The 9,453-nt window shown below is 38.5% G+C and overlaps 1 protein-coding gene across 1 annotated transcript; it reads right to left on the minus strand.

Moving 5' to 3' along the window:
* Positions 1 to 570: 570 nt before the first annotated feature.
* Positions 571 to 3,612, minus strand: LOC144641699 (extracellular calcium-sensing receptor-like). Its single transcript, XM_078500732.1, has 2 exons — positions 3,490 to 3,612; positions 571 to 3,315 (listed from the first exon to the last, which is right to left on the minus strand). Exon 2 carries the CDS (start codon positions 3,229 to 3,231, stop codon positions 604 to 606), a length of 2,628 nt encoding a protein of 875 aa, XP_078356858.1. The 5' UTR covers positions 3,232 to 3,315; positions 3,490 to 3,612; the 3' UTR covers positions 571 to 603.
* Between the last annotated feature and the right edge of the window lie 5,841 nt (positions 3,613 to 9,453).

The raw sequence follows: 9,453 nt of genomic DNA on the forward strand, positions 1-9,453 counted from the left end.
TTTTAGAAAGAAACCCCCGGTTTTATCGAACTATTGGACATTTCAAAAAAACTTCGTTTCCCTTGGAGGTTAGAACAATCGAATTCCACTCTACCATTCTACGCTTATCTATCGTTAATTAAAGAAGTTTTAAAAAATTCCTAACTATCTACAAAGACCTGATAAGTTATCGGAAGTCACTGACGGGTGGCAGCACATAATATTTCTTCCAGAACATTTGACTTTTAAAATAAATTTCCAAACGCTCATATAATCACTGATAATTTGAGATTTTTTTCAGATGAGTTGAGTAGTTTGACGTGATTAAGCTTGACTGCTTCCGATAACCTTCATCAAACAATTCAAATGAATCGTCATAAAACAGTATTATATTAATGTAAGTCATGTAAAACTATTTAACAATAGAATTAATGTTAATATCATAATCACTTAAAACCATCAATCTTGACTTCTTTTGTAAAATCAAGCATGTTGACGCTTTTACATTATTCATCTTAAATTTCTTATTATATCATAAGTATCATACATTACTAAGAGTGAACCTGGCTAAACATTCTTCCATTGTCTGTGGTCCTTCCTGGACTTCGTTGAAACTTACGATAGTCAAAAGGAGCAGTCATTTTCAATGCCATTAACTGGCCGGACCCTCATCTGAATCTTAGCTGTCATGGTGAAATTCGACGTGAAATGTCCGATTTCAGCTTTCATAAACTCGTTTGTATTCTGCTCCGGGTGAAGGATGATGACAAAGAGTTTTGGCGCGAAAATACACAACAGCAGTCCGTAAGCAGTGACCAAGGCCGTGGCACATGCTACAATCGTGGTGTAAAAACCCTCCAAAGATGAATCCACTGGGTAAAATGACACCCACGAGATGAGTAAGACGTACATCGCCAACCCAATGTATCTTGCTTCGTTGAAGTTCTCAGGAAGTCGTCTCGCTTTGAAGGCGTAAATGGCGGATAATAAGGAGAGAAAAATGAAATATGTAAACATGACAGTCCTGAGCACCTTGCCCACAGTTGTCCTGAATGGCAAACACGTGTGGAACAAGTGCGTCTGTGGACGAATCTCTTGGTGTTCGTATGGAGGATCCAGCGCAAGCCATAACACTGTCAGAATGACCTCAACGATGTTGAGAAGGAGGACGACAAGAAATTGACGTTTGCGATCCACGACGTATTTCTTAAACCAGTTTGGGATCATATCAGTTTGAAATGCTCGGACCAGGCGGTTTGTCTTGAGGAACAGAACTGACACACAAGCTGTGTTGATGAAGTATCTCCAGGGATACACAATGCAGCATAGAATTGTTGTGGGTTGGATCAGGTGAAGCAATGTCAACATGAAACACAAGGCGATTGCGAACAACAAGAAGAAGCTCAGCTCGCGATTGGAGGCTTTCACTAATGGGGTGTTCTGCTGCTTCACAAAAATAACAAAAGTCACGCATGTCCCAAAGAGGCCAACCGCAGTTAGAAAAACGAATATCACAGCTGTTGTGTCTGTCCATTGAATGTTGATGACTGGTAGGGGCAGGCATGTGGTGCTTTCGTTGTTGGACATGTGGTGCTCAGGGCATTGTGTGCAGTTTGCAGAGCTGTACTGTGTGCTAATGCTACCGACCGGACATTTGATGCACTCCCAACAGCAAGACACAGTTACAGTTTGTTTCGTTCCCGGGGGACAACTGTGGCTGCAGATTGACACCGGGTACTCAGTGCCCTTCAGATCGCTCCATTTAATCAGTTCACTGTTGATTGTGAGATTGTTGGATGAGCCTCCCGTCCAAGTTCCCACCTTCACATTTGCATAGTGTTGGCCCTGCTTTTGAAAGTTCACGATGTCGTAATGCGAAGAGAAGGGATCGCCATTTTTAGTGAATTGTATTTTTCCTGTGATTCCTTGAAATCTGACGTTTCTGAGGTACACCAGTGTGTCCTCAGGTTTGGTGATGGAATTTGTGTTTGGACATTTTCCATCCTCTAACAACCCTCTAGGTTCTTTGCACTTAAACATCGAATCTATCGCGTTGGCAAGAGCGTATATAGCGTCAGTCAGATAAGGAATGAATGCGTTGTGTAGTTTGGAAAAGGCTCGCTCGTCTATTTTAGCCTGATCATCACAGGCGTCTTTTGAACCTAATTGCACTGAGCAATTGAAGTGGTCCACCCAGAACTCTTCCCACCATGGGTTAGCACTTGCTATGATGTCCTTAACTGTGATTCCTTTCAAATGTTCCTCGAATGGTTGGTCACTGAATAGATAAGGCCTTATTCCTAACGCTCCTTTGAGGATTACAGAGTTTTCTTCTAGCACCTCAGGACTTATAACCGCAATTGCTTCACTGATGAGAAATGTCCGTCCTTCCAACCCTTGCGCAGTAGCTTCCTTTAAAAACCGTTTGGCGGGCTCGTAGTTGCTCCAAAGGACGACCACTTTGATATTTTTAGCCGCTTTTAGTTTTCTCACGATCGTTTTTATTTTTCCTTTGTAGCCGGAACGCGTGAAGTACTCCGAAAATGCGATGCAAAACGTTTTACGATCGTACGCTTCACGCTCCAAGGCGCGCAAACCGTAACGACCGTACGAATGGTCGATGGCCACGGCTGCGATGTACGTCCATTGATAGTGTTCTATAATGTCAACCATGGCTTTTGCTTGCTCACCATCCGGTGGTATGGTGCGAAAGAAGGCATTAAAATACGGCGAACTTAATTCCTCGCTGGTAGCGAACGGACTTATTGTTGGAATACCAGCTACTTGAAGCAGACTGGATACCAAAGTGCTGCTGCTTGAATCTTCCGTGCCAATCACCGCAGAGATGGGCGCTGTCAGATTTTGCACGCTTATTGTGAACTCGCTTTTCGATGTGCCGCCATCTTTTTGCTCTTCAAACAACTCGTTCAGGTAGTTGCTCTTGACAAAGTCGTTGGCCATTTTCATGGCCAGAACAGGTGTATCGCAGTAGTCTCGAATGTCAAAACCAAGTGTCACGTTTGGGAGTAGGTTGGGATTGTTGTTGATGCGCTCGATTGCAAATGTTATGGCCTCGATGTAGCCGAGTCCAAAAGCGTAGAACTCGCCACAGTTATCCTGTGAGTTTTTAACATGAAGTGGTAGGATAACACCCAGTGTCACATTTCCTGGTTGATAAAATCGTTTTGGGTGTCTAGAGGCTGGTACATAGCAAAGGGATGACAACAAAAGCAGAAGATGAAGTCGGAACATCCTGTGCGCTTGTGAAAACCGGTTAAATTACCAGATACATCAAGCTTTGGGCGTTTCGCGGGAATAAGTTCACTGTGTTAAAACCTGTGGCAGAAAACAAATGAACATAACATACACACAAACTCCCTATTAAGATTATTATTTTTTCGTTGCCTAAAATGTTTACCGATAAAGGGACGCCATTATTTGTCGCTACCTTACGGTGTCATTATGAACTTTGCCAAAAAGGCATCGTCAGTGAAAAAGATGTTTTCCTACCAGCGGGTTTCTGTTCTACTTCCACAATATGTTCTTTCGACATTCACCGTCTTTGCTTCTTTATGGCATATACAGAGACCATCTCATCGGAACCTGTGATGGTTCTGTCTTGAATATCTGTTGAAAAAATGTGAAGCAAACGATTATAGCCAAGTCTCTAGGAACACAAATTTGGTACGATACGAATTCTATTTGCTATCATGCAGGTGCTAAACGTACTTGTATAAACAAAGTACAGAAAAAAGGAACTGTCACCATTCATTAGGCAGGATTTTAACGAAATGTTTACAGCGTTTCCCTAAGTTCTTCTTGGGCAAATAGCAGCTTTGCCTTTCACGCGGCGAAACTTCGCGAAAGTGCAGAAATAAGTGGAAATTTAATAATAGCCCACATGGGACACCTTTAAAGATAACGATCTCCTTTTAGTTTGTCGCCTACATGCAGATAACACCCTTAGGGAAATAGTACATTTTTAATTTTAAAACAAATGGGAAGATACATAAAAGCTTGACAGCATTAATTTCATTTAAAACTTAAATTGTTTTGTCTTTTTTAATGCATTGATATTATATTCCCGACGTCTAAACGGAGGAAACTTGGGGATTTTCTGCGTCATTTGTGGCATTAAAAGCTTATTTTAACACTTTTATGTCCACAGGGAGCGAAAATTAAACTTCATGGAAGCTTTGTTATGTAAATGCAGTAGTTTGTCAGTCACCGAGTTTTAAAGTGTTTATTTTATCTCAATTTTCCAAGATCCTCAGTGTACATTTTGAGGGCCTTCCGTGTCATTTGTGACACGATTAACCAAATTGCATCTAAACGTAACTAGCCACATAATATCATAAGCAAAATTAATCAAAAGCTGATATGGAAAAGGCGAGAACCTTATTGACGTTTTTTCATCTAATATTCTTCATTCTCAGTAAGGTGTGTGTTAGAATATAATTTCTTATTTTATCATTGTGTATCTGTTGCATTTTGGCTACCCGATCAAGAAGTGGCAGTTAAGAGCTAACCCTAAAGCCAAGAGACTCTGCTAACAAAAAGAAGACAGTTGAAGAGAATAAAAATATTCAAAAAGAAGATTTTGTCTTGATGTTCCAACAAGTTCTCCTAACTAATCTTAATAAAACGTACGTAAAACAGTGAAGAGAATTTAATTTGTTGAGCTTGATATTAATTAACAGAGTTGAGAAACAAAATGAACAATAATGATTTATTTCCCTGCCTCTTTCTGTTCGGTACCGTTGAAAAAGAAAATTGACGCGGTAGTGTTTTGAAGACAAAGCGAAACTGAAGAATGATTTCTAAACACGAAGGACAAATGCATTATTCCAATTCTATATATAGAGGACCTACATGAAAACCAGCTAGAGCTGATATGGCTACCGTCTTCTCCAAATATTTTAAATATTTTATTATTCCATCGTGGCGACTAAAATTAATGTGCTTGCGTCTATTACGTGACAGTGTACCTTTCGTTCTCAACAACAATGTATGATACCTTTTAGCCCGATCATTATATCATTAAATTTTCTGTATGTCATGCTGCTTTCTTTCCAGACGTGTCCGGTGTCGCAGTCGTGTTGGAACGAACTGGACTGTTTTAAAGGAAAGGCAAACAGTTTCGGGGCAAAGGATTTAAAAGGGGTAATAAAATTGTTTACAAAGTTTCCAACAAGCATTTACTTAGCTAAAAATAACGTAGGGTATGTCACCAATCCAAAACAAATAACTGATAAGTTTTATAGCCAATGCAAGGGGTGTGCTAAACTTTGTTTGCAAATGGTTTTCAAAGGAAAAGGAATGCCTTTTTCCAAATGGCACATGAAGTCAAACTGCTTTGTTAAAAGGCATTAACTAGCATACACGTCATTGCAAAAAGGTTGTCATAGAAAAAGGGATAAAGGAAAAATTCAAATAGAAATTAATTAAGCACATTCATATTTATTTTTTCGTAAAAATTGCCTCAAAATGCCTCAAAATACAAATAAATTAATTTATCTTGTTACAGCATAAAAAAGTGGAATTAAAGTGTGCAGATAAAAACTCGTGGGTTTTCTGTAAATGTTACCAGTTATGAAAGTACACTAATTAATTTCTATTTACCTTTTTTTCCTTTTCTCTATGACAACGTTATTGCAATTAGGCGTAAAAACACAACGTAGGGAAAAGGTGAATTTGTAAAGGAAGAAATTTAAAAAAATTGGTTAAATTTTGTTACCAACACTGAAAACACGTCTAAACATATTTAAAAACCGCAATTATTATTCCAGGCGTTGTTTTTTGTGCAGGAAACGATTTTAGGCAATGATGTAACATTTATTTTCTTGAGTTTTCTAAATTCCATTTCTTTCTTATTTCACGTGAAGCATTTGTGGTTAATGGGCGGTTAACATTTTAAAAACAAGGAAGTAAAGACACTAAAATAAAGTTCTTCCTGTTATTTTGACATTTGGGCATAAATCATTTCAGTTTCATAACAATTTTTCTAAAATTTGTCTACGTCAACCAATTTCCTTTTATCTTGCCGATGATCAGCTGGTACTGAATTATCGAACGATCTTCCAATTTACGAATGGCAGACTGATCTCAAAATTTCGTATAAACTAAATTGATCTTAAACTTTAAACACGGGGGCCACAATAAAGGGAAGGATACCTATTAAAGGAGTCCAGGCCTGATTTCTGGCTCCAATTAGTGGCGAATGAGATTTCTTCCAACATTATTCCAAACAAGCAGAAAAAGAATAGAATCAGTTCTTTATGTCAGCACGAAATAGGTCGTTTCCCAAGAAATACGAAAAGCACCAGATGGAGTTTTTGGCAAAATGTTTACTAGTGTCAAGCCATTTATGGAACTCGACGGAACCCGCAAAATTCAAATACACATTTCCTTGATGAAATCCCTAAGTCACATGCTCGTGCAATCACTTACGTAAGATTGAGAGCAGTTTTAACATATTTAAGCTGAAGTTCAAGCTTCCACCTCAAAGACTAAAATCCAATTGGTTTAGTGTAGTGTAGTATAAGTGTAGCAGAAGCCAATCCTTTTGTTGTTGTGTGCCCCCAGAATTTACTAGTCAAACCTTTAGATAATAAATTGAAAGACAGAAAAAGTAACACACACAGACTGGGGAATTGAAGCAGAATGCCCTTTAAAGGCCAAAATTCGTCGAATAATAAAAATTCCATTCACAAACAATCGTAAAGGTACCGATGAAGTCGTGTTTCTTGACGAGCTTCTTCGGAAATCTTCGGCAAATTTCGTCAATCTTCGGAAAGTTCGAAAAATGCTAGGAAACGTTCGTATGGCGTTCGAACAACACTCGGACAAGGCCTGGACTCCCGATCCATGGTGGAACGGGAGGGCTTGACAGGTGGAAGGGATGTGCTTCCGTGACTCACAGCTCAGAGAAGCAGAAGCTAGTATATCTTGACTCAGTTCTACTCCATTAACATGATCAAACATGAAAAAATACGTTTATGTGCATTTGTTTAGTTCTCTTTGCTTCTGCTCAATTCGTCCTAACTTCGATTGAGGCATATAAGAACATTCAGGCACAATATCATTTCTCGATACAGAAATATAAGCAAGAATTTTCAATGTCCTTACGTTGCCATTCCTTTTGTTTAGGTGTCGATTTTAACTTCTCGCCCCTTGAACTACGCAATTTTAAAACTCTACAACCCTTACTCCCGTATTAGAATTAACTTGGCTGTTCCTATCCAATGCTCGCCTGATTTAACGAGATCTAACCGACCTTTGATCAAGAGAATAAAACGAGCCGCGCAAACAATGCGGATTCTCACGAACCACAGATAAAGCAAACCTCTTGCCTACGATATAACGAACCACCGGCATAACGAACCTCGCGATATAACGAACCACAGAAATAACGCGACATCTCACGATATAACGAACCACGGATATAATGCGGAATCTCACGATATAACAACCAACAGGTATAACGAACATTACGATATAACGAACAACAGACATAACACAGAATCTCACGGAATAGCGAACCACGCATTTGGCGAATCTCATGTAATAACGGACCACGAATATAACGAACCTCGCAATGTAACGAACCACGTGATAACGCAGAATCTCGCGATAAAACAAACCACGTATATTAATAGGTCGCATCAACAGAATAACACGCAAGTAACGAGCAAAACACATAGCAGATGCATAACATGATTGTTCTAAAAACTAAGGACATTGCAGTTGCTGCTAGTAGGCAGCCTGTACAGTAGTAGTTGTGAAAGCCTGACGAAATTAAGAAAATATTGTATCCCATTTTCTTTTTAACGTGAGAATACAAAATATGGATAAAAAAACATGGAAATTTTTTGTTTACCTTTCGAAAAGCGGGTTGTCCTACGATTTTGGAACTGATATGTTTTCCGGCTTCGTCGACGATAAGTTTTTGCATCAACCTTTGAACTTGAAGGACTCGAGGACTGGGGAATTGCAAAAGATTTTCACTATACACATTCTGTTTTCTTTTTGAAATAATTTACTGCTCCCACCTCTCGGCAAATATAAACATACATTTCGTTTTATTTGTTCTTTTTTATCAACATTAACTTTATTGTTTTAATTCACATGTCTTACAACTGACATTTTTGTCAGAGATTAGTTGCATTAGCAATATTAAACGCCATTAGCATCAATAAAAAATGGTTTTAGTTTTCTTATATGCAAAAACTCGGCAATAAAAATTCAATTTAGGCTTTTTTCATAACAGTAAAAAAGACGTTGATTATTTTCTTTAGATTTTTTTACTTTTTAACGTTTTAAGTTTAATTAAATTTGACACATAACATCTAAAGAAGAATTGCCCTATTTGTTGTTTGGTAAAAAGAGTTTTATTTAACTAAACGTGCACGTCGAGAATTCTCCAGTTAAGACAGCGTCTTGCTCGTTGGGGATTCATCTAAAAGCGTCATTAGAAAAAAATTCAGGATTAGAAAGATGGTTTTCTCGACTCCAATGTGCAAGTGAAATATTTTCTTCAGAAAATGTCGTAGGTAAGACCAGTAACGAATGAGAAATTAATTCCCATAAAACTGTGCACTCTGGTTGGTTGAAAGCTTAGCAAGATTTTAACTACGACGTGTTTGTTATTGCGTGTTTTGTCTCGTAAGAGTTATAAAAAAACTTGCGCAAATTTGTGCAAAATCTTGACTCGGCTTTGGAAATACTCGGCAGCGGAAGAATTTTCAAGGTATTTGCAAGATCCTTGATATTCCTTAAAGTACTGCTCTGGCAAGATTTCAAGTGAAGATCCTGACAAAAATTTGAAAGGATCCTTTGGGAAATTCATACTCAATAGCATCGTCAAAGAATCCTCGCGAATATCTTTAAAGTTCTTTGAAGATGCTTGAAAAATTTTCAACTGGGAAGAACAGAAGCAAATATTGGCGTGACACCTGGCAAATTCTCATAAGTAATCAAGTACACACGACGTTTTGATTATATTGCGATAGTTAATTAAAAATAGAAGGATTTTCTGTGCACGCTGCTAAATGTAATAAACAACGCTAGATGTTATACCAACCGCAAATGCAATAAAATGAACTTTAACTGTAATACTAATGCATCACTCAATTGAAACCCCGGCCCCCTGATCGCGACCCACGGGACTTACCGGGGAATTTAACATTTACCAAGTGTTAAAACCCGGCTTATTTCCCGACCCTAGGGGCCTAGACGTCTGTTAAAAGCCCCGCATAGCAGGGGCATCCGAATCGACTTTCAGGAAAAAACCGGACAAAAATCTTGATTTCGTTGCAGTGCCTAACAGGTTTTTAAGAGAGATGCTCAGTGTGATCTTTCAAGAAAGATTGTTCCAATTCAATGACTATCTTTTAATAAGCACATCAAACAGCCATGGGCATGACAATCGCCGCAGTTTCTGCTGTCATCTTCACGGCCAAAATAGAAAACAAA

Source organism: Oculina patagonica, chromosome 2 (assembly GCF_052425735.1).
Source record: "Oculina patagonica isolate OP01 chromosome 2, crgOcupat, whole genome shotgun sequence".
In the NCBI taxonomy this organism is placed as follows: domain Eukaryota; kingdom Metazoa; phylum Cnidaria; class Anthozoa; order Scleractinia; family Oculinidae; genus Oculina; species Oculina patagonica.

What these genes read in the sequence shown, in the direction of transcription:
- LOC144641699 (XM_078500732.1), bottom strand. Translation starts at nt 3,231, where the DNA reads ATGTTCCGACTTCATCTTCTGCTTTTGTTGTCATCCCTTTGCTATGTA.